At 37.9% G+C, this 27145-nt stretch overlaps 1 protein-coding gene across 1 annotated transcript in view; it reads right to left on the reverse strand.

The window, feature by feature from the left end:
- Positions 1–2188: 2188 nt before the first annotated feature.
- IMMP2L (inner mitochondrial membrane peptidase subunit 2) overlaps positions 2189–27145 on the reverse strand; it is an 875294-nt gene continuing 850337 nt past the window's right edge. The window contains 1 exon segment of the mRNA XM_073899084.1: positions 2189–2434. Within this exon segment, the coding sequence (XP_073755185.1) occupies positions 2315–2434 (120 nt within the window). The 3' untranslated portion in view covers positions 2189–2314.

Here is a 27145-nt window from a genome sequence, read left to right on the forward strand (position 1 = left end):
ATCTTGCTGGCCACAACAGCCAAACAATGTAGAAGTGTCCCCTGGGTGTCAGTCATAAAAAAATGGAGCAGCAGCCAAGCATATAATTTCCTTTCTGGGAGCTGCTGGAACCCTGGAGTGAGGCAGAGGGAGAGTGCAAAGATGGTGTGCACTGACCTCTATCCCTGGCATTCCTACCTCTTTAGGACCCTAGCTCTGTACCAGACCATCTGTGTGCCCCTCTGGCCAAAGCTCCAGGACAAGCAAATAGGCCTCTTTTACAAAAGAATGTGGTGTGTTTCAGTCTGCTACCTGTGTTGTGTCCTAGGGGTGTAGCCAGACAAGAACTCTTTCAGATTGTTACCACAGCTAGGTGATCAAGAAGTGTCTCCTGGGCAGCAGCTACAAAAAAAAAAAAAAAAAAAAAAGGCACCAGACATGTATATAGGCTTCTGTCTGGGAGGTACTGGCACTTTGGAACACGGCCAAAGGTACAAAGATAATGCCTGCCCTCTGAAGTCTCTGAAAAGGATCAGTCAGCCCTGAGATGTGTGTTTAATTTGAAGATAAGCTAAGAGGCCTTTTTCATAGGAAGATTGGGCTCTCGGGTCTGTTGCCTCTTGCTGTGTCCTGGGGGTGGTAGCTGGGGAAGAACTCTTTCTCCATTGGTTAATAATAGGTGATTGATACACTTAGGAAAGTATATACTGGACAACACAGTGATTAAGTTCGCCTAGAGTTGCATTTTTGAGGAGGTAACTTATAAGCTGAGTTATTCGACAATATTAACTCTGCTGGTGATGTGTTAGATGGCTAGAGAATATGAAATCAAAGAGCTTTTATCTTCTCTCTGAAGATTTACAATCTTGAATTAATAGGAATCACACAGGTAGTGAGTGAGCTGGCAAGGAGGATAACCAGTGTGCTGAACTGTTAAAATAGCAAATTCTTCACCAGGTAGGAAATAGCAGTTATTCCCAGAACTGCTCTATTTGCTCTACCCTGCCTGCCCTCAGTATCACCTCCAAACCCCACTTCTGTGGGCCCCAGAATTTACTATTTTCTAGCAACTAAAGGGTCAATGCCCTTATGCACTCAGTATTTTACATATAATCTCAGAGGATGCAGTTTGCCTAGAGACAAAAGTTATAAACCTTGAAATAGTAATGAGTATTCAGTAAACTGGAGTTAAAGGCCAGAGCATGAAATACAAGTTGGGGAATAGAGAGAAATGGAATTGAAAAGGGTTCAACAAAAGATTTTAAGCCAATCCGCTTTTAAAAACAATACTTTTGATTGTACATAACCTTAGTACATAAGTACTCACTGATATTTGTTGAATGAGCTACTATAATGCTAATTATTAGTAACAGCTGCTGTTAATATGCATATGGCTTTTTACTCTTTTTGCATTCCTGACCACTAAGGAAGTTTGCATCCACATTTGCAAGAATAAATATAGACTTGACTTGTATGAAGGAATTTACCTCCTTTCCTCTGCAGTTACAGGATTATGTGATTATCCCACTTTATAATCGGTGATTTCAGTATTTACAGATGTAAACACTGAAAATCATTGGGGGGGAATCAAACTTGGTCAACAAGGACTGACTTTTTTTCATTTCACTCGGAACATTTTACCAAATAGTGACTGAATACTGATAAATAGTTTCATTCATCAATGTGAACAGGCAGGCAAGAGATAGCTCAGAAGTTTTGATTTAAAAGGGCTAATAAGAAAGGTTTAATTGTATGGAAGTATTAATGGAACTGGTTCTCCTTAGTTTAATTCCTTGCTTAAAAAAAAAAGATAAAATATTCCTTATTAATGGAGGTACAGGTTAAAGGATAAATACCCAAAACAGTACCTGAGCAAATCACTATTTTTACATCACAGTGTACTGTTCTTCCTAACCAGGAGTCACTGCATTGTATATACTGTCAATTGCAATATAATTCCCATCACTATGTTTCTTCATGTTCTCTCAAGAGTAAATGACATTACTGAATTATTTTCATTAAATGTTAATTTTCATACTCTTTCAGCCAAGCACTAAAAACCAACAATCGATGGAATAAGTATATGTAACAAATTCCCTGTAAGACATGGGAATAAAGTTTTCATATTCCCAAAGGTCTGCAATTTTTTTGGCATTAAACAATAGGGTATTACAATTAAACACAAAATCAGTTGCTATTTAATACTATGTAATATTTTAAAACTCTTTATTAATGTGGATCATTTTTTGCCCTTCTAAAGGCTCCTCCTCTCCACCCCTTCTGCAATGGGTGGTGGGGGCCTCCCAATGCCAGCAGCTGAGGGAGCTCCATGCCATCATTCCTCTTCTCTCTGAACTGGCAGGCGCTCTGGAGGAAGAGCAGATTCCAATTTCTGCCAGCGCTCTGGAGGCCACAGGATGTGTGTAGCATGGGCATGTAGAAGTCCTAGGGAAACCTAAACCCATGAGAGACACAAAGCAAGAAATTATTTTATCAGAATTATCATTAATATCTTAAAGACAGAATTTGATCCAGGTCTGAAATTCCTTGGAAAGATGATGATTAAAAATAGTAAACATTTATATGGCACATTTCTAGGTGCTTTATATACCTAAATGCCTTTAAATCCTCACAACCATTTGAAGTAGGTATTACGCCCATTTTGCATATGAGAAAACTAAAGTCGGGTTGGTTAAAGAACTTGCCAAAAGTCCTACAGCAACCAGTTGGTGGAGGCTGGCTTCAGGGCTGAGCTGTCCAACCCCAGGATCTGCAACCCTAACCCCCATCTTCAGTTTGTATATACCCAAGGAGCATAAGTCTGGTTTTCATTCTTGGAATTTCCTATGGAGTTACTAGTATTTTAGAGAGACTTTACTTTGTAGATAAATCAGAGACATGAAAAAAGTATTGTCCCACCTACTGACTGAGCAGCAAGAGTTTGATGTAAGACTAAAGGCCTTCCTTGGAAACTACATGGAGCAACAGGGAACTGGTGATCACAGAGGGAGGTGGAAAACTAAGGGAAAGCCAGCAATGGGGGATAGGAAGCAAGGAAAAAGAATCAAGTATAAAGATGACAGATGGCGAAGAACTCCTCCTCAGCAGATATGTGCCCATTTAGGAGAAGGAAACTAGAGAGACACTACGGCTGAGCCCTGAAAAGGAGGGAGACCTTAAAGACATTTTAGGGCCATCAGCTGCAGTGAGCAGAAGAATGCCAGCAAACCTGTCTTTTGTTGTTGATGCTATTGTTGTTACTATTCGGTAACGTTAATAGTATTTAAAAACTTACTTACAAAGTACACTTAACCAGATACTATGGGTCCACTTTTTATTTTCAAATGTTTTTCCTATAAATTGGAGCTCCATAGAGATTAACAGACAAGTGCTTTCATTGAAGTTCTATTTACTAGCATATGCATGCAAGAAATCACATTGCACAGAGAGTTAATTAAAGAACTGGATGTCAAGTGAGGGACTCTAAAAAGATAACTAGAAACACTTTTTTTTTTTTTTTGAAAAACAAACACACTTCACAACAACGTGGAATACAAATAAGCCCAAAGGCTATCAAGAAGCCCAGGGGCCCAATAAAGAATATTACTTTGAAAATCAAATTTGAAAATGTGGTGGGGAAAAAAAAGAGCAAGCTCTATTCATCCAAATTCACTATTTTTATTTTGTTACTTTCTCCTTGGATGCCTGTCTGTATACATATACTTTTTTAATGAACCATTGAAATTTGCTGACATTCCGAATTTACCCCTCTAAGACTCTTTCCTACATAAATACATTGTAAGTTATTAACAATACAATATTTATATATAGCCAATATTCAGAATTTTCCAATTGCCCCAATAATGTCTTTTATAGCTGTTTTTTAAATTCTTAATTAAGGATCAAAAATTGCATCATAATTGTCATTATTTTTGTTTAGGCCTGTTGCCTTGTAAGATGGCCCACATTTATAATTGCTTGATTTTTTCCCCTCCTGAAAAGATTCAAGTTAAATGTTCTTGGCAAGAACACAATGTACTTGATAATGCATTCTTCCTACTCTGTCATATCAGAAGGCACAAAATATCTGTGTCCCATTCTTGTGATGTGAAGTTTGATCACTTGATTAAAGTGATATTGAACAGATTTCTCCTCTGTAAACAAATTGTTTTCCTTTTATAATAACTAATCTGTGGGATGATATTTTGAAATATGTAACTATCCTGTGTCAACATTTCATCTAATTGTTTTACTGTCTCTCAAGGAAGCTGGTTTCTAAACCATCTAATGATTTTAACATCCATCGATGATCCTCCCTGAATCAGTTATTACATTGATGATTACAATAGTGAGTTTCCAAATTTATTATTCCTTTTATATTTACTAGCTGTCATTCTTCTCTAAAGTGATTCCCCTTCCAACCCCAAATGCCTCCTTTAATATCAAATATTTCTTCTTTATTTCACAATCTCTTATGAGTTCTTGGTTAAACTTGGACAGGTCTCCATCAGTCCCTGAGCACTTCCTTACTTTTTGGTACCAACTTGATGTTGCAGGCTTACTTATACTTTATACCTGTCCAGCCTGAAATCAGACATCTCATTAAGGAGGGTTTTCCCTCACCTTCCCTCATTCCATATTTTTCTCTCTCTTCTTCTAGAGTTAGCACTCTGGCTCCCAAACACAAATTTGCTGAGTAAACATCAAAGTTTCTTTGCAACTATTTTAATCCTTAAAATACATCTCATTTAAGGGTATATTTATTGGAATTTGTCCTTTTCCTCCTCCACAGTGTAGCTGTATTAAGTACTGTTAGGTTTGTTTCTATTTGTATTGAGTTTTAGTGGTCTTTTGTTATCCTTTTTGATTAAATGTTATTTTTGAATATATAAAGATTTGCATGGTTAAAAAGTCAAAATTATTCTTAAAAGGTAAGGTAGGCAGAATGCCCCCTCTAACACACACTCCAAACATGTCCACATCCTAATCCCCAGAAGGTATCACTACACAATGCTACAGAGCAAAGAGGATTAAGGTTACAGATGGACTTAAGATTGCTGATTAATCAGTGGATAGTAAGATAACGGATATCCTGTAACATTCCATGAACTGAAATGTAATCATAAAAACCCATAAATGCAGATGGGCTAGGCAGAAGGGTTAGATTCAGACAGAGATGTTATACTGCTGGATTTTGAAGATGAGAGAAGGGCCATGGGCCAAGGGATGCAGGTGGCCTCTAGAAACTAGCCAGGAAACAGATTATCCCCTAGAGCTTTCAAGAATAAATGAAGCCTTGCTGACACCTTGATTTTAGCCCAGTGAGATCTATATTTGACTCATGACCTCCAGAACTCTAAAATATTGTTTTAAGCCACTATATTTGTGGCACTTTATTATACTAACAGTGGGAAACTAATACAAAAAATATACACAAATTACATTCCTATCCACTACCACACCTCTAAATGATTAACTGCTTTCATCAGAATATTTTTCTTTTTTGGAAAAAGAAACCGAAATATACACTCCTATTTCCCTTTTTTCTCACATACCAAAGGTAGAATATTATGCATTCCCTTTTGCACCTTGCTTTTATTCTCACCAGTATCTCCTAGAAACCATTTCCTAACACTTCATAGAAAGGGAGTCTATGGTTTTTATAACTCCCCTCCTTTTAGTGATTCTGATTAACTTCAGTGAAAGTCCAGGATCTGAATTTGCCACTTAGCATCACACCCAGAAAAAGCAAACTTAACCAATTTTAAAGAATCCTTTAACTATATTCTGGAACATGCTATGTAACCATTCCAACCATGTTAACTGCCAGGAGCCTAGGTCAAATGGTCTGTCATAGTGAAGTTTTTATCTATATCTGTTTTTGTCTGGCCTCAGTGGAGCTGTAGGACAGCTGGTATCCATCCTCTCAGTCACCCTTTTTAGATTTGATAGCTGCTACTTGGTTGTTCCTCAAGCCTTTATTTGCTGTTCCAAGTTGTTTAACTTTTCTCATATGGTTGATTTGCCAGGACTCCTGCCAATATATTTGCTTGTTTGCCTGGTGATTCAATTTTTTTTAATCAACCTTCATTTTACTAAAACCTAGGATTATTTTATTCCAAACATTTATTAGGTACACTACGCACTTCCTGAAAAAGACAAAAAATCTCCCAGATGTAGAGTATTAGTATTGTATGCAAAATTTAAGCATTTCTTTAAGAGAGACTAATAAACAGAGTGCCTATGTATTCTAGCAGTCTTGTCACAGATCTTTATTAGTATGTATACAGACATGTTAAGAGCATAGTGAATACAGGACAGAGAAAATCCAGAAATAATCCAGAAGTAAAATAACTTAAAAATTAAAAGCTATACTAGCTTTGGTTTCCACACATACTGTATTAAGCAGGGTCCTCCAGAGAAACAGAACCAATAGGATATGTGTTTATATATAGAAATAAATTTATTTAAAGGATTTAGGTCATGCAATTATGGAGGCTTGGGGAGTTCAAAATCTATCTAATGGGGAAGGACAGAAGGCGGTGAAGACTCAGGAAAGAATTTCAGTTTAATTTCAAAGGCAGTCTGCTGGCAAATCGTTTATTGCTTGGGGTAGGGTAGCCTTTTGTTCTATGCAGGCCTGCAACTGATTGGATGAAGCCCACCCACCTATTGGAGAACAAAATGCTTTACTCAAAGTCTCCTAATCTAAATGTAAATCTCAGCCCAAAACACTCTTAAACCTTCAAAGGGCTGGGCACCAGAGCCATCTAAATTGATACATAAAATTAACCATCACACCTGACAAATACAATCCTCCTCCTTCTGCTTACTCAGGGTTACATTCCATGCTTACTACACCCAGGGCAGTGTTCTGAATGACTTAGGCATCCTAATGCAATTAATCCTCACAATAACTCTGTGATGCAGGTTCTATTATGATCTCCATGGTGGAGGAAACGTAGGCATAGCATGAGATTTTTTTGAGCCAAGACTGAAGTGTATGCCCTCTGGCTCTTGAACCTCTTTTATCAGGATCCATCTTATTATTTATTTTCCAAATGAGACACTTTGACCATGAAAGGGGGCACTTTTTAAATTAAGTAAGGATAACAGTAAAATGGAGCTGTCATGGACAAATCAAGATCAGGTCAACTTAATCATATTGCTGTCCCACATACCTTCCTGAAACACCTAGATTGATCAGAAGGAAATGACTGTTATGAGCTGTATTGTTTCTGCAAAAGTCATATATTGAAGCCCTAATCCCAGTACCTCAGAATAGGACTGTACTTGGAAATTGTTACCTCTTTAAAAGTTGTAAATTAAAATGAGGCCATTAAGGTGGTCCTAATCCATTCAGGCTGGAATTTTGTTAGGACATTAAGAAACAAAACTTGCTGACATTTGACCTTGGACTTCTAGTCTTTGGTACGGTGAGGAATTTTCTGTTGCTCAAGCCATGCAGTCTATGATATTTGGTTATGGCAGCCTCAGCAAACTAAGACAGACATGAATAAAAAGGAATACTGTGCCAGAAGCTAGTTCCCTAAGCTGTGCCAACACTCATTCAAAATTGGGAAACAGAGAAACATGTTAAAGAAAAAAAAAAAGCATTTGTTATTAAAAAGAGAGATGCTTAAGCATGTATAGGCATACCTAGTTTTATTAAGCTTGGCAGCAACACTGTGCTGAGCAAGTCAATCAGCGCCATTTTCCAACATCATTTGCTCATACGTGTCCATGAAATAATGTAAGCATTATCAAAATGTGACAAACTTCTTTATTCTATTGGTTATGGTGATCGGTGATCTTTGATGTTACTACTGTAATTGTTTTGGAGCTCTACAAACTATGCCTGTATAAGATGGCAAACTTAATAAATAAACATTGTGTGTGTTGTGACTGCTCTAGGAGCTGGCTGTTCTCCCATGTCTTTCCCTCTCTGCAGACCTCCCTATTCCCTGAAACACAGCAATATCAAAAGTAGGCCAATTAATAATGCAAAAATGGCCTCGAAGTGTTCAGGTAAAATTAAGAGTCACAGGTCTCCCACCGGGAATCCAAACTATAGATCTTTAAACTTAGTGAGGAAGCATGTCAAAAGCCAAGATAGGCCAAAAGCTAAGCCCCTTGCACCAAAAAGCCAAGTTGCAAATGAAAAAGAAAAGCTCAAAGAAATTTTAAAAAGCTACTCCATGAACACACAAATGATAAGAAAGTGGAACAGCCTTACTGCTGATGTGGAGAAAGTTCTAGTGGTCTGGATAGAAGCTCAAACCAGCCACAGCATTCCGTTAAGCCACAGCCAGACCAAGGCCTTAACTTCCCTCAGTTCTATAAAGGCAGAAAGGTTCCTTGAGGAATCTGCAGAAGAAAAGTATGATTTAGTAGAGGTTGGTTCATGAGGTTTAAGGAAAGAAGCCATCTCCCTAAGGAAAAAGAACAAGGTAAAACAGAAAGTTATCCAGAAAATCTGAGATCACTAATGAAGGTGGCTACCCTAATGAAAAGATTTTTAATATAGATGAAACAGTCTTCTGTTGGAAGATGATGCCAGCTAGGGTTTTCACAGCTAGAGAGGAGAAGTCAGTGTCTGGCTTCAAAGAACAGGCTCTCTTATTAGGGGCTAATGCAGCTAATGACTTTAAATGGAAGCCAATGTTCATTTACCATTTCAAAAATCCTAGGGACCTTAAAGATTATGCTAAATTTATTCTGCCTGAGTACTATAAATGGAACAACAAATCCTGAATGACAGCATATCTATTTACAATGTGGTTTACTGAATATTGTCAGCCTTCTATTGAGACCTACTGATTAGAAAAAGAGAGTCCTTTCAAAATACTAGTGCTTATTGACAATGCACCTGGTCATCCAAGAGCTCTGATGGAGATGTACAATGAGATTAATGTTTTTCTGCATGCTAACACAACATCTATTCTGCAGCCTGTGCATCAAGGTCTCATTTTGACTTTCAAGGCTTCTTTAATAAATACATTTCTTAAGGCTATTGCTGCCACACATAGTGATATTACTGATGGATATGAGCAAAGTCAACTGAAAAGCTCCTGGAAAGGAGTCACCATTCTAGTTGCCATTAAATACACTTACAATTCATGGAAAAAGGGTCAAAATATTAACATTCACAGAAATTTGGAAAAGGTTGATTCTAACCCTCATGGATGACTTTGAGCAGTTCAAGACTTCAATGGAGAAAGTCACTACAGATGTGGTGGAAACATCAAGAAAACTTGAATTAGAAATGAAGCCTGTACAAGTGACTGCATTGCTTCCATCTCAAGATAAAACTTTAATGGATGAGGAGTTGCTTGTCATTTTATGAATGAGCACAGAACATAGTTTCTTGAAATAGACTCCACTCCTGGTGGAGATGTTGTGAAGATCGTTAAAATGACAACAACGGGTTTAGATTACATAAGCTTAGTTCATAAAGCAGCAGCAGGGTTGGAGAGGACTGACTCCAAGCTTTGAAAATTCTATCAAATATCATCACATGCTACAGAGAAATTGTTCATGAAAGGAAGAGTATATTGTTGTGACAAACTTCACTGTTGTCTTATTTTAAGTAACTGCAACAGCCATCCCAACCTTCAACAACTACCACCCAGCCATCAACACTGAGGCAGGACCCTCTACCCACAAAAAAAAAATGACTTTTTGAAAGCTCAGGTGAGGATTCAATAAAAAATATCCTCTAAAAAAGGCTGAAGTATGTACACTGCAATAATGTTATATCTAAAAAAACAAACTTAAATGAATCTTGTTTTTTCAGTGCATACGTTATATTTACATTATACTGTATTCTATTAACATGCCTTATTGTAATATTCACTGTATTGAGAGGATCATATGGTTCTTTTTCTTTCCTTTATTAATGTACTGTATCACATTGATTGATTAGCGGATGTTCAACCAACCTTGCAGCCCAGGAATAAATCACATTTGGTATGACAAATAATCCTTTTAATGTACTGTTGGATCCCACTGGCTAGTATTTTGGTGAGAATTTTTACATCCATGTTTCAGAGATATTGGTCTATAGTTCTCCTTTTTGATTGGGTCTTTGTCTGATTTGGGGATCAAGGTAATGTTGGCCTCAGAGAATTACTTTGGAAATTTTCCTTCCGTTTCTATTTTTTGGAACAGTTTCAGAAGAATAGGCATTAATTCTTCCTTAAATGTTTGATAGAATTCCCCTGGGAAGCCATCTGGCCCTGGGCTCTTGTTTGTTGGGAGATTTTTGATGACTGCTTCAATTTCCTAAGTGGTTATTATGATCCTCTCAATAGATGCAGAAAAAGCATTTGACCAAGTACACCATCCTTTCTTGATCAAAACTCTTCAGAGGGTAGAGATAGAGGGTACATACCTCAATATCATAAAAGCCATCTATGAAAAACCCACAGCAAATATCATTCTCAATGGGGAAAAACTGAGAGCTTTCCCTCTAAAGTGAGGAACACAGCAGGGATGTCCACTCTCACCACTGCTATTCAACATAGTACTAGAAGTCCTAGCCTCACCAATCAGACAACAGAAAGAAATCAAAGGCATCCAAATCGGCAAAGAAGTCAAACTCTCACTCTTTGCAGATGATATGATACTCTATGTGGAAAACCCAAAAGACTCCACCCCCAAACTGCTAGAACTCATACAGGAATTCAGTAAAGTGGCAGGATATAAAATCAATGCACAGAAATCAGTGGCATTTCTCTACACCAACAACAAGACAGAAGAAAGAGAAATTAAGGAGTCGATCCCATTTACAATTGCACCCAAAACCATAAGATACCTAGGAATAAATGTAACCAAAGAGGCAAAGGATCTGTACTCAGAAAACTGTAAAATACTCATGAAAGAAACTGAGGAAGACACAAAGAAATGGAAAAATGTTCCATGCTCATGGACTGGAAGAACAAATATTGTGAAAATGTCTATGCTACCTAGAGCAATCTACACATTCAGTGCAATCCCTATCAAAATACCATCCAGTTTTTTCAAAGAAATGGAATAATCGTAAAATTTGTATGGAACAAGAAGAGACCCCGAATAGCCAGAGGAATGTTGAAAAAGCAAAGCAAAGCTGGTGACATCACAATTCCAGACTTCCAGCTCTATTACAAAGCTGTCATCGTTAAGACAGTATGGTACTGGCAAAAAAAAAAACAGACACATAGATCAATGGAACAGAATCAAGAGCCCAGAAATGGACCCTCAACTCTATGTTCAACTCATCTTTGACAAAGCAGGAAAGAATGTCCACTGGAAAAGACAATCTTTTCAACAAATGGTGTTGGGAAAATTGGACAGCCACATGCAGAAGAATGAAACTGGACCACTTCCTTACACGACACACAAAAATAGACACAAAATGGATGAAAGACCTAAATGTGAGACAGGAGTTCAACAAAATCCTAAAGGAGAACACAGGCAGCAACCTCTTCGACCTCAGCCACAGCGGCTTCTTCCTAGAAACATCGCCAAAGGCAAGGGAAGCAAGGGCAAAAATGAACTATTGGGACTTTACCAAGATAAAAAGCTCTTGCACAGAAAAGGAAACAGTCCACAAAACCAAAAGACAACTGACAGCATGGGAGAAGATATTTGCAAATGACATATCAGATAAAGGGCTAGTATCCAAATCTATAAAGAACTTACCAAACTCAACACCCAAAGAACAAATAATCCAATCCAGAAATGGGCAGAAGACATGAATAAATATTTTTTCCAGAGAAGACATCCAAATGACCAACAGACACATGAAGAAGTGCTCAACATTGCTCAGCATCAGGGAGATCCAAATCAAAACCTCAATGAGCTACCACCTCACACCAGTCAGAATGGCTAAAATTAGTAAGTCAGGAAATGACAGATGTTGGCGAGGATGCAGAAAAAGGGGAACCCTCCTACACTGTTGGTGGGAGTGGAAGCTGGTGTAGCCACTCTGGAAAACAGTATGGAGGGTCCTCAAAAAGTTGAAAATAGAGCTACCATATGACCCAGCAATTGCACGACTAGGTATTTACCCCAAAGATACAAATATAGTGATCCGAAGGGGTATGTGCACCCTGATGTTTATAGCAGCAATGTCCACAATAGCCAAACTATGGAAAGAGCCAAGATGTCCTTCGACAGATGAATGGATAAAGAAGATGTGGTGTATATATATACATGGAATATTACGCAGCCATCAGAAAAACCCCAAATCTTGCCATTTGCAATGACGTGGATAGAACTAGAGGGTATGATGCTAAGCGAAGTCAATCAGAGAAAGACATGTATCATATGATCTCACTGATATTAGGAATTCTTAATCTCAGGAAACAAACTGAGAGTTGCTGGAGTGGTGGGGGTGTGGGAGGGATGGGGTGGCTGGGTGATAGACATTGGGGAGGGTATGTGCTATGGTGAGCACTGTGAATTGTGTAAGAATGATGAATCACAGACCTGTACCTCTGAAACAAATAATACATTATATGTTAAAAAAAAAGGGGGGGGAAGGGAAAATGAAGGCAGGGGAATCAGAGGGGGAGACGAACCATGAAAGACTATGGACTCTGAGAAACAAACAGAGGGTTCTAGAGGTGAGGGGGTGGGGGGATGGGTTAGCCTAGTGATGGGTATTAAAGAGGGCATATATTGAATGGAGCCCTGGGTGGTTGTACACAAACAATGAATCATGGAACACTACATCAAAAACTAATGATGTAATGTATGGTGACTGACATAACAATAAAATAAAATTTAAAAAAATATTCACTGTATTGCAGTGATCTAGAACAAACCTATAATATCTCTAAGGTGTGATTAAAATTTTTCTAATAGGTTAGATTACTTTCACCAACCAACCTAGTATTTTACTGGGACTCGACTCTTCCCTATGCTCTTTTGTGTCCCATTGTAACTGTGTCTCTTCTTCAATGCATTTGCAACATTTTTAGGCATAAGGAATCCACCTTTACAGTAAATTTTAGAACACAACAGAATCATATTAAATCATTATAATCCCTTAGCAGATCATTGTATTTTTAGTGTCTGCTGAATGAGAAAATAGTTCCACATATATTAATGGGCCTCTTACAATAACTCTGTTGCCCACAGATTGGGAATCAATGATCTAGAATAATCTATTTTGATTGTGCACCCTAACAGCAAAAATACTGGTGAATTGACCTCTATATTTATATATTTAAAAATTATATATATATATGTATACATATGTATGTATGTAGTGGTATTAACATTCCATAAAACCAAATGTTAGTAAAGCTGAAACTCTTATTTTTTCAGTTCAAGAGTTCTATTTTTTTCTTTTTGCATCCGGGGGATCATTATACACACACCCTTTGCCTATTCCTGCTCCCCTCTGCTCTAGGAAACATAAAAATTACTAGCTGAAAATTGATCAGTACTATTGGTCAACTAGTTTGTTTTACCCACACAATGCCAAGGGGCACATGGACTAAATTTACAGTGAATTGCCTGTCTTTGATTGAATTGGCTCCACTGAGAAGTTATGTTGGCATGTGGTAGACACAGCCTTCATGAGCCCAGACTTTTCTTCAGGTGCCAGAGGCACAGATCTGTGTTACCATGGTTCCCTCCACCCCCTATTCAATAGCCTATAGTTTACAGAACACCCTTCCAATTCTTGGCTTCAGGACACCTTCTCTTGAAGGAAGAGCTTGCAAAGGTAAGGACAAGCAAAGCGCAAGAGTTCAAAGGTAGGATAGAGGGAAAAACACAGGAAAGAAGAAAGATGATGATTGTAAATGGGAGCAAAGACTTTTTTAAAAAAGACATTCAGAACTAGAGTCAGGGTCAGAAGAGGATCAGGATTAGAAATGAGAAGAAGCACAAAAGTTCATTTGATTAAAATATTTTCCAAAAAGAAAATACAAACACTTTTTTAATGCACTATTAGGAAATAAAATCTGTCTTTAATGAATTTACTGAGCAGTGTAAGGAGAAAAATTTCCACAGAAACAAGGCAGCAGATGACATTTATTCTATAATATTAAATTACCCACAATTACTTTTGAAAGTCAAATCAAACTGGAACAATATTGGAAATGGGAAGAACACTGTTTAAAAGAAGGGCTGATTTGCCAGAGTTTAAAGAAATCACTCAGCTTCCCACTCTGCCATCCAAAGCCCTTTTCACCCACATCTTTCCAACTTACCTGCATGATATCTCGGTATGCAAGTTCTACTCTAAGGGCTTCTCCAAGGTACACCCAACAGTACATGCCATGTCCACCTTCCTGCTTCTGATGATTGCTGTATTGCCAGTTTGAAATCCCCTTCCTCATACCTCTGGGATCCTCCTGTAAAACCCATTTAGTCCGAATTTTCCATAGAGTCTTTCCCAGCCACCCCAATTCTCATCCATTTGTTCCTCTTTGCCCAAGGAATCCAGATCTGGTCTTGGTCTACCCAACATCAGGTTCTTAAAAAGAAATTGGAAAAAAAAAAAAAAAAAAAGGACCAAGGGCTTCTGGAGAATATGGCAGAATAGGAGGACCCTAGACTCACTGCCTCCCATTGATGCAACTAGATAACACCCATATGAGTGTAACTTACCTAGCAAACAACCTGAAACTGGCAGAACAGACTCTCCACAGCTAAATGCAAAGAAGAGGCTACATCTAAGAGGATAGGAAGAGCAGAGACATGACTGGGAGCTAAGTGGACTTGCAGGGACTGTCCACAGGAGGGAGGGACACCTTAGGCATTCTCCCCTGGAGAAAGGAAAGAAAGAGACCCTCACAGCAGGCACCCCAGGCATGGGAACCCTCATGGGGAAGATAAATTCCTGTAATATTTAGCTTTCAAAACGAGAGGGGCCAAATTTCATGGGTTCTTATAGTAAGTGGGGCTTAACACCTGGAACTTTCAAAATCAGCAGGCTCTGCTCTGGGAGAGTAGGGAAGGCTAGAGGAAATGGAGTCCATGCCTTTCAAGAGATAGCACAACAAGGAGCCTGCAGAGAAGCAGCAGTTTGAAAAATGCCTGGGGTATAAAAGGAGAGTGATTTGTTCACTAATCTCAGAGCATGTGCTGGAGGGGGAGAGATCCTCGGAAGATTTCTCAAAAAAGAAAAGTGCTGGCAGGAGCCATTTCCCTCCCCCATCGCCCAGCCTAGACACACAGGTATCTGCAGGAACCAGTGCCAACACTTGCTACCTAGCTTGCTAACAGTGTGCTCACACCTCCATCCTCATGCTTTTGCTAATCCACCTCCTCCAATCCTGCCTGCCTCAATTTGGGGCAGCTGTAGGTCCCCTCAAGCAGAATGCAAACTGTGAGAGAAGAGAACAAGAGAAGAAAGGAACAGAACAACAGAAACAACCATAAAGCAAGTAACAAAATGGCCATAAGTACATAACTATCAATAATTATTTTGAATGTAAATGGATCAAACACTCAAATCAAAAGAGGATGATGGAATAGATTTAAAAAAGAAAAGCAAGATCCATCCATACATTGCCTACAGGAAACTCATTTCAGACCTAAAGACACATGGAAATGCAAAGTAAAGGGATGGAAAAGCATTTATCATGCAAATGGAATTAAAAAAACTGGAGTAGCAATACTTAGACAAAATAGACTTTAAAACAAAGACTCTAGGAGACAAAGAACACTATGTAGTCATAAAGGGAGCAATCCAATAACAACTGTAAATATAGGACCCAAATGCATAAAGCAGCTAGTAACAAACATAAAGACCTAATCAATAGTAATACAATAGGAGTAGACTTTAACACCCACTGATATCAAAAGACACATCATCCAAACAGAAAACCAACAAGGAAAGAGTGGCTTTGAATAATACACTATACCAGATGGATCTAACAGATATATTCAGAGCATTCCATCCTGAAAGAGCAGAATACACATTCTTTTCTTGAAAATGTTCCCTGTGCACTTTAATAGATCACATATTAGGCCACAAAACAAGTTTCAACAAATTAAAAAAACTGAAGTCATACCAGTACATCTTTTCTGACTACAATGCTATGAAACCAGAAATCAACGACAAGAAAAGACCTGGAAAAAGTACAAATACATGGAGGTTAAATAACATGCTACTAAACAATGAAGAGGTCAACCAAGAAATCAAAGAGGAAATAAAAAAATACATGGAGATAAGTGAAAATGAAAACACAATAGACGAAAGTCTTTGGATTGCAGCAAAAGCTGTTCTCAGAGGAAATTTTATACCAGTATAGGTCTGCCTACCTCATGAAGCAAGAAAAATCTCAAACAACCTAACCTTACACACGAAGGATCTAGAATAAAAAAAATCCCAAACCAGCAGAAGTAAGGAAATACTAAAGATTAAAACAGATATAAAACCAGGAGCTGGCTCTTTGAAAAGATCAGGAAAATTGAAAGGCTTTACCCAGACTCATTAAAAGAAAAACAGAAAGGACTCAAACAAAATTACAAATGAAAGGGGAGAAATAATGATCTATACCATAGAAATACAAAGGATTGTAAGAGATATTATGAAAAATTATATGCCAACAAATTGGACAACCTAGAAAAAATGGGTATATTCCTAGAAACACATAAACTCCAAAAACTGAAGCAGGAAAAAACAGAAAATTTGAAGAGACTGATAGCCATTAATGAAATTGAATCAGTAATCAAAAAACTCCCAAGAAACAAAAGTCCAGAATCAGACAGCTTCACAAGTGTATTCTAGCAACATTTAAAGAAGAGTCAATACCTATTCTTCTTAAAGTATTCCAAACAATAGAAGAGGAAGGAAAGCTTCCATATTCATTCTATGAGGCTAGCATTTTCCCTCATACCAAAACTAGTTAAGGACAATACAAAAAAGGACAACTATAGGCTACTATCTCTGATTAACATAAATGCAAATATCCTCAACAAAATACTAGCAAACCAAATCCAATATACATTAAAAAAAAAATCATTCACCACGAACAAGTGGAATTTATTTCTGAGATATAAGGATGGTTCAATATTTGCTAAATCAATATGATCACATCATGTCAACAAGGATAAAAACAATATGATCATTTCAGTAGATGAAGAAAAAGCATTTGACAAAGTACAAGATTGATTCATGATTAAAGCCCTCAATATAATAAAGGCCATATATGAAAAGCCCACAGTGAACATCATACTCAATGGTGAAAAACTCAAGAGCTTTTCCCCTAAGATCAGGAGTGAGATAAGGACGTCCACGCTCACCACTTTTATTCAACACAACACTGTTAAGTCCTAACCATAACAATCAGACAAGAGAAAGAAATTAAATTAGCATCCAAATTAGCAAGGAAGAAGTAAAACTCACTTTTTTGCAGATGACATAATACTATATAGAGAAAACACAAAAAACTCCACCAAAAAACTACGAGAACTGATAAATTCAGTAAAGTTGCAGGATACAAAAATCAATAACAGAAATGAGTTGCATTCCTATATACTAATAATGAAGCAGCAGAAAGAGAATGAAAAAAAATCCCATTTACAACTGCACCAAAAATAATAAAATGCCAAGGAATAAGCTTAACCAGAGAAGTGAAAGACCTGTACTTTTAAACTATGAAACATTGATGGATTTACAGAATATTGTTAAAATGCCCTTACTACCCAAAGCAATCTATAGATTTAATACAATCTCTATCAAAATACCAACAGCATTTTTCCAGAATTAGAAGAAGTAAGTCTAAAATTTGTAAGAACCACAAAAGACTTTGAATAGCTAAAGCAATCTTGAAGGAGAAAACCAAAACTGCAAGTATCACAATCCCAGATTTCAAGATAAACTACAAAGCTCTAGTAATCAAAACAGTATGGTATTGGCATAAAGGTAGACACAAAGATCAACAGAACAGAATAGAAAGCCCAGAAATAAACCCATTATTTAATCAATTAATCTTTTAATCTAATTTAGTCAATTTAATCTTTGGCAAAGGAGGCAAGAACATGCAATGGGAAAAAGACAATCTCCCCAGTAAATGGTGTTGAGAAAAGTGGCCAGCTACATGCAGAAGATTGAAACTCAACCCTTTTCTTACACCATATACAAAAACAGACTCAAAATGGATTAAAGGCCTAGAGAAAGACATGTATCATATGATCTCACTGATAATGGGGAATTTTTAATCTCAGGAAACAAACTGAGGGTTGCTGGAGTGGTGGGGGGGTGGGAGGGAAGGGGTGGCTGGGTGATAGACATTGGGGAGGGTATGTGCCATGGTGAGCGCTGTGAATTGTGTAAGACTTTTGAATCACAGACCTGTACCTCTGAAACTAATACATTACATGTTAAAAAAAAAGAAAATAGTAGGAAGGGAAAAATGAAGGGGGGTGGAATCGGAAGGGGAGACGAACCATGAGAGACTATGGACTCTGAGAAACAAACTGAGGGTTCTAGAGGGGAGGGGGGTGGGGGGATGGTTTAGCCTGGTGATGGGTATTAAAGAGGGCACGTATTGAATGGAGCACTGGGTGTTATACGCAAACAATGAATCATGGAACACTACATCAAAAACTAATGATGTATGGTGATTAACATAATAAAATAAAAAAAATGGATTAAAGACCTAAATGTGAGACCTGAGACCATAGAAATCCTAAAGTGAGAATAGGCCCTAATTTCTTTGACATTGGCCATAGCAACATTTTTCTAGATGTATCTCCTGAGGCAAGGGAAACAAAAGCAAAAATAAATTATTGGGACTACATGAAAATTAAAAGGCAACCTACTGAATGGGAGAAGATATTTACAAATGACATATCCCACAAAGGGTTAGTATCCAAAATATATAAAGAACTTATACAACTTGACACCCCAAAAACAAATAATCTAAGTTAAAAATGGGCAGAAGACATAGATATTTCTCCAAAGAACACATCCAGATGGCCAACAGACACATGAAAGGATGCTCATCATCACTTATCATCAGGGAAAGGCAAATCAAAACCACAATGAGCTAGCACTTCATACCTGTCGAAATGCCTAAAATCAGTAATACAACAGATGTTGGGGAGGATGTGGAGAAAAAAGAACTCTCATGCACTGTTGGTGGTAACGTAAATTGGTACAGCCATTGTGGAAAGTACGGAGGTGCCTTAAAAAATTAAAAATAGAAATACCATATGATCCAAAAATTCCACTCCTGGGTATTTATCCCAAGAAAATGAAAACATTAATTTGCAAAGATATATGTACCTCTATATTATTGCAACTTCACAATAGCCTCTTTATGTTTTTGCTGCATAATTAATGTGCTTGATTATAGAAACTTCCCCAGACTATACTGGGAGTGTTATGTTACATATGATATAGACATTGTATACAGACATTGTTTATAGACACTGATATCACCTTTCCAACATCTGCAACATCTGATTTCTGAAACACATTTGCCTTCCAAGGTTTGAGATAAAATATTAATATCTTTAAATATCTGCAAAGGTATTTATCAAAGAGGATAAATATAACCAGAGTTATGGATTTAGTCCTGGGCAAGATGGGCACTCTGCTAGATGCTGGAAATATACACAATAAAGATGACCCCTGTCCTCTAGGATCTCAAGATCTGGTGGGAAGGACAGATGTTTCAACAAACCATCAATATACAAACTGACAAGGTAGACATACAAAGGAACCAAGTACCCTGAGCAGAGACTGTGGCCAACCCTTAGGAAGGCCCCATGAGTGGGTGCATTTAGGTGGGCTCTAAAGGATACTGAAGATTTCCCTCTCCTGAAGGCAGATCTTCATTCATGATAAACCCTTGCCAGATTTTTATCTAGAACATTCTCCAAGTCCTCCTTGCCCTCCACTGATTTTTCAAATTAAGACAATGTGATAGCTTTATACAACCTAATATTTTGCAATGAAAAAGTAAAGCCATATGCTTTACGAAAGACTCAAAATGAGATACTCTCTTTTAAAGTCCTCATTCTAGGACAAGTGCTTCCTTCATTACCAACAATTTTAACTTTAATTATTTCAAAGCAATTTTCCTGTTCAAGACTTAGCTTTAATCAGAATGCATTTTCAGGTCACTTCATGGCCTCTTCATGATTCTCTCTAGATAACTACAGAATCATGCATAATCATTCTAGTTCCCCCAAGACACCTTCAGTAAGTAGTTAGTTCAACATTTTATGCAAAAATAGATACAAAACATGCCTCTAGGGGTATCTTCAGCTAATTTTCATGAATTAATTTCCCAGGATTAATGTTTATGCACCACTCTCTTTACCACATAATCAAATCACTGGAGTTGAAGTGGTCTAACTCCTTATTTTGCAGCTTGATTAAGCAGGTGATGAAATACTTGAATATCATTTGGATAGTTAGCAACTCAGTATCCACAATAATCCATAGTAGATGGATGACATTGCTGATGTCTCATTGTTGACTTATGTTCTTTTTAGTAGCTGATGTCCCACATGCTATTTTTATGTAGGAGATAAAACAGTTCATGTAAATACATGAGGGGAGAGGTGTGAAAGTCTTTGTTGTTGACACTGTTTTCAACCATATTTAGACCAAGTGGACAGGTGGCTGCAGAAATAGACTAGTTTGCCCTAGGTAAGAGAATTCAGGACTGGTTTTCATTGTCAGGCCTGTTGCTATGATGGATGCAGCCACTTCTCTGCCATGGTTACTTCTGTTCACTGGGTGGCTGGCATCCATCTCTCCCTATTTCCCATCCCTCTTTTATTCCTTCTTTCAAAAAGAATGTGAGGAGCTTTACAAAATCAACAACCAGAAACAAAAGAAGGTAAACAGAAATGATAACTACAAGGGCAAAGACAGTTGCTGTAGAGAGCCCCACACTGATTTCTTCGCTAAGAGCCAATGTGAAGAGCAGAACATGCTAACTTACATAGTTCTTATAGGACCAGATGAAAGTTTTCCTCTGATTAAATTTGTGCAAGCTATTTCTCACATCAGATCTATGACAGCATACTCTAAGTATCATAATGGACTATGTTATTGCAGTAGGTTCCCCCAGAAAGTCACAACAGAATTTACCTTGCAGGCAATTGGGTGAATGTTGTTCTGCAAGAGACTAAAGCAGTGTAGTCTTGTATGTAATCTAGGGATCTAACTTGTTCCAGTGATAGGAATTTACATTATCTAGAAGCCTGGATAGATAACATGCCTTTTAAATGATCTTTTCTAAATATTATGTCCTCAACTGTGTTTTTCTTCTACAGGATCTATTCTGGGCTCAGCCAATTGGATGCCCACATGTGGGACTCTGAACACAGAGGGAGTGATGCAGAGACACAGCAACCATCAGAGTTACTGGCAGAGAGATGAATGTCAGGAAGTGTCCAGTGACACCAATTGCCAAACTCATCACCCTGTTCCCATGTGAACATAGGGGTACCCTATGTTGCTGTCAAATTCCTCTGCCTGGTGTTCATCCCATCCATTTAGTGGATTATTCAATATCCTTCCAATAACACCTTTTCTGTTTAAATGAGTCAAGATGGAAAAAAAAGAAAGTCAGGATGGCTTTGTGATTTTTGTTCCAAGATAACTGATTGATATGCTACCATGAAAATACTAGTAAAAGAATGTTGATAAGGACATTTGGAATTAATTCTAATTACTAATTCCAAAGGTGAGGAAATCAAGGCTTAGAAATGTTGCCTACAGGTACCCAGTTAGTTAGGGCTGGGACGCAAATCCTAGCTCTGGCTCCTAGTTCAAAGTCCTTTTCAACATACCTGTCAGTGAAATGAGGTGTAGAGACCTGGAAATTGTAAAGGTTGGCAAGGGGCCCTGCATCAGTGCTTTCTAAACCTGCTTTTACCCCAGGGAAAAGTGAGGCCTTTAATTTTCTGCAGACAAAAACAAACATTGCACATTAAGGTTTGTACACACCCATGCCACTCTGTTTGGGGACTGTTGCTGATATGTAGCAGCAGGGCATGTTACAAGCCACTGGGCTGTAAGGAACACTTGCTGGCAGGGACAAGAAAGCCGGTGCTGATTACAGCAATGTGGTTATGTTGATGTGCATAAAAGCACTTGGAAAGTGAAGAGATGTGGAAAGACTCTAAACTGTATTCCTTTTGCTCAATGCAACAGATATATAAAAGCCTACTATGTACAAAGTATAGGGCATGGGATTCTAAATTTACCGAGATTGATGGGCCATAGACTCTGGCCTTACAGAGTTTATAACTTAGAGGCGAAGACAGTTGTCACAGTCTTGATCCATGGGACGTTTTGGGCACGGGGGTGGGGGGGGTGGGGGGTGTTGCAGAAGATGAGTGTAATCTGGTAATACAGGCCAGTGAAGAATTAGGAAAGAGAAAGGTTCTAAACTCTAACAGGGGTGCCATCTCTGATTGCAATCTGAAGAAAGAAAAGGCAAGAGTAGAGAGCGATAGAACAGTCAGGAGATTTGTTGGCTTAGAGTGCTGATAAGAGAGATGTTCATGTACAGGGGAAGAAGAAAGAAAGGATACTTTGAGAATGAAATCCAAATTTCATATAACAGTGTACACAGCCCTTCATAAATGTGCTTTATTTCTTGGCACTCCTTAATATGTACCTGGATCACTCTCACACCTCTTTGAAAAGGCCTTGCTCTCTCACATCTCTGTACCTTTGCACATACTACTTTTTCTACCTTCTAAAGGCATTCTTCTGCTCTTTACATAGGTCACTCCTCTTCATCTTTCCAGATGTAGCTTACATATCACTTCCTCCTGGATGTGGAAGGCTTCCACCTTCTCCTCCCCATCTCAGCAACTGGTGCTTAGTTAATGACAACTAGTAATTATCATACTGTCCATTGATAGTCTATTTCATTATTTCTCTTACAAGGAGTGAGCTTCTTGAAGTGGACACTGTCTCATGTTCTAAATCCATGGCATGAGAGTACAAAGAAGCTCAAAAATGTTGATTAAAGGAGTGAAAGTAGACACGATATGCATTTAGGTTGGATACAGTTTGGCAACTGATTAGACATGGGGGCTGAGAAAAGAAGGAATTATGAAGATGACTGATGGTATGAAGATGGTATGAAGATGATAATTCCTTTAACAGCAGAGGGATCATGGCAGAAGGAGAAGATTTGGGAAACAACGAGTTCAGTTTTGAATTATTCAATCTGAGTTTGCTATTGAATGTCACAAACCATTCTCTGCAAGAGTTCTGGCAAGTGTGTGAAGTAGAACTTAGAGATCTAGAAATCATCTGATTGCATTCATGGGAGTTAAGGTCCTTTCCTAGAGAAGAAGAAAGTAAGAGTGCTAAGGACAGACACCTAGGGGAACACAGCATTTCAAAGATAATGCTAGAAAGCTATCAGCTATATGCAAGAATAAACTTCCTTGAGCTGTAACACATGCACCCCTAGACCGGAGCTCATGAGACTTCTGTGCAAGTAGAGTCATATTGCACAGGTGTAAAAAGGTGAGCATTGGCATTAGGCACAGCCGAACATAACAAAAATTAGGGGAGGAAATAGCTGCAGTTTTAAAGGTGATTTACAACTATTAGTTCTTCCTGAGCCCAGAGAACCTATAAAGATCCAGACAAAAACCTATTAAAATTTCTATATTCCAAATTGCTATTTGCTTGATTAAGTAATTCTACATCCTGTCTCTTTTCTTTACATTTATGTATCTATGCCTGGGAAAAGGTTGATAACTTCAATAGTCGCCTAAGGAAAATATAACAGAAACAAATTTATTTTTTCCAGTATAGTGTTACGAATTATCTAGAGATTATCTACTGCTATGGATTATACATGACTTGATTCCACTGACTCAGATAATGGAATGCTGACTCTAATTTGCAATTTTTTAATAAAATAAATTTGTTGTGTGATACATAGATTGATTTTGATAGTGGAATAGACTGAGATCTACAATTAAAACTCTTGATGCTTTATAAATCCATGGATAATATTAAATTGTCAGGACTTCATCCTGAAGAGTAAGGAGGGCTTAGCCCTTATGGCCACACTGCTGGGTAGAAACACTTACTGCCCTATGGAGAGGAAGAGAGGTTTGGCTGATGATGAAGGTTCTACAGATTTGGCACTCTTGTCTTCATGCATGCTATGTGCCACCCTCCCACTGTTAGGAAACTGTCATCAATCGTTTCCTCTAACAAACTGGAGAGGAATACGGTATGCACAAAGCACCAGGAGTAGACCCTGCCCTGCCCTTTGATGAAGTCTCGTCATGTAAATTCCTGGCCATATTTAGCCCACTGCATTGAGTACTGACATTTGAAACTACAGTTTCAATTAGCTTTCCTTTGCCTTTGCCTTTCTTTTCTCTGTTGGTTTTTTCCATGTCTTCCATAACCTGAAAAGACAACTGCTTCATTACTTCAAAGAAATTTTAACTCAATGGGATGGAGGGGATTGATCAACCCAAATTTATTCTTCAGTCAGAAAGTCAAAAGAAATCCTCTCTAATTATCAGAAACCCTGATACCTCAGCATCAACAGCACACTGCCCCTATTCCTGGAATACTACGATGTACATATGGTCCAAGGAAGAGGGGTGAGGAACCATCAGTAAGCAGCACGCAGAGAGCATAAGCTTTGGGGTAAGAAAAACATATAGGTATCCAGACTTAGAAAATTAATAGCTGTATCATCTTTGGTAAGTTATTTGGCTTCTTCTAGTCTTTACTCATTTTTGAAACGGGAGCAACAATATCAGCTCTGTGAAGTTGCCACAAGAATTAAAGAGTGTAAAGTTTGCATTGTTCTAGCACAGAGCCCTGCTACATGCTAACTGCTCTGATAGCCCCATAGTAAGTCAGGTACAGATGAAGCCTGAGTGTAATACATTAATAACAAGAGATAAAAAGATGAGGTACTGAAAATAGCTACAATATATTGTGTCCCATTGGTAACTGTTAATGGTATCCAATTAGGAGTTTTGTCTTTGAGAAAAATTCTATTCAGGTAACTTGTGATACTGGTTTATAACTATAAAAATGATTGCAAGAAATCTTGTCCCAATAAATTTCCTGCTTAGGAACTCTGTCTCCAACAGCAATAAGACATGGCTGTTGTTATGTTTCATTTTTTGATGCAGAGCTGAACTTTGAAGGAGTTTTTCTATGAACCAAGATGAGCTCAATAAAAACGAAATCCTTTGGGGATTAAGGTAACATCCCTAAGAGACCTCTGCCTCTGGTAAAGGCATTCGCAGTAGTGAACAACAACAATAAAAAAAGAGTGGAGGACTCCGTGTTGCTCTAAATTACATATCTGACAGATCACAAAAAAAATGGCTTTTAGTTAAATGAGCATTATTTTCTTGATTTTCTCCCAGCTCCACAACACCAGTTAAAAGGTCCACTGGAAATAGGAATTCTCTTAGCAAAATAAAGCATTATAAATGGTGCCAGTTCCTGACTACGGACTCATTCCTTAACCCCTGCTGGCATCTGTTTTCACTATTCAACGGAATTGTGTTTTTAAAGATCACTAACAAGTCCACCTTCCTCTGCAATATTCAACCCCGCTGACCACCCCAGCTAGAAGGTCATGCTAATGACTACCTTACTTCTCTTCTTAGTGCTCTGAACACACTGTGAAGTTCTGCTCACTCATCATTAGCCACCTGTTTCCTGAATGTAGGTATTCCCCTAAGTTAGGTTTTCTTTGTTTTTCTCCTCTCTTTTATATTTTTTCCCTTGGTGAACTTATCCTCTGCCATTTCTTTAACTCCCACTATGGCAAAAATCCCTTAAATCTCTATTTCCATCCATACCCTTTCTCTTAACCTCCAGATCTGATTCTCAGTGGCCTGCTGGACATACTCAACTGGGTATCCTCCTTTTTACACAAACATGATGTACACAATATACCAGCTCATCATCAATTCTCTCAAATGAGTATCTTACCCTAGCTTCTCAATTTGGGGGTCTCCCTCGGTGCCCAGCTTTAACTGCAACTTTAGATCCATAATTAGACTTCTGTCTTTGCTTTACCACCTTCTTATCAAATTAGTTGCCAGATTCCTCCTTGTTTGAATTCCTCTGCTCCTTTCCATTCACAATGCCATCATCAAGGGACAGGTTCAGATCTCCTTTTCCCTGGGTGAATTCAGTCATCTTTATACCAAATTCCCCAATTTCAACCTTGTTTTGCTCCATCTGCTATACTCTCTGATACCAGATTAATTTTCTAAAGCTTGGCTTCAATCAGGTCATTCTCATGATTAACCCCTTTCAGTGTTCCTCACTTCCTACTAACACAAACGGTGTGCAGCCTGGTATTCAAAAACCATCACAGTATTATGGCCACTATTGATCTTTCTATTCTTTTTGCTCATGATTCCTTTACCATGTACCCTATACAAGCTCCATACAAGTTCTCCAGGGTGACTTGAATGTCCACAAAGCCTGAGCACTACTGCTCTAAACTACAACCAAACTGAAATGGTCACAATTATTATTTGGTTACTTTGTATTTATGCCTTTACTCCTGCTGTTCTTCTAAGTATTCATCATCATCCCCATATCCTCATTGTACCCATCCCTTGGCATACAGTGACAGTTTCCATAAAGCCTTTATAAAATGCCTCTCTTCCATTCCCAATTCTATGTTTCTCTCATTAACTTATTTATAATTACATATTATGCCCCATCTGCTCTAGATTTCTATAAGGTCCTATAAGGCAGAACTCATGTCTAATTTATCTTTTATTCCTTAATCTCAATCTAACATTTTTTCCTAGTAGAATGTCACAAATGACATTCCCTTAGACAAGACTAGGTTAGGAAGAAACTACCACATGTGCATGGCTGACAAAGGAACGTGTTATTAATTTTAACATAAAGTATATTTCATAATATTATTTAAAATTTAGATGTTTATTAATCATAGCAATTTATTTTTAAAAAACTAAGATTTTACACTTTTTGATGAAATAGCCAATGCATGTATAGACAATTCTACTTATATATGTAAACAACCTAACTTGTGGCATGTTGTATTTTTCAAAGATGATGACAAAAAATACCTCCCAACTCGTGGATGGAACTGGAGGGTATTATGCTGAGCAAAATAAGTCAGAGAAAGACATGTATCATATGATCTCACTGATATGAAGAATTCTTAATTTCAGGAAACAAACTGAGGTTTGC

This window comes from Callorhinus ursinus, unplaced genomic scaffold (genome assembly GCF_003265705.2).
Source record: "Callorhinus ursinus isolate GAN/ISIS: 27379988/994484 unplaced genomic scaffold, GSC_fseal_2.0 scaffold12, whole genome shotgun sequence".
In the NCBI taxonomy this organism is placed as follows: Eukaryota; Metazoa; Chordata; class Mammalia; order Carnivora; family Otariidae; genus Callorhinus; species Callorhinus ursinus.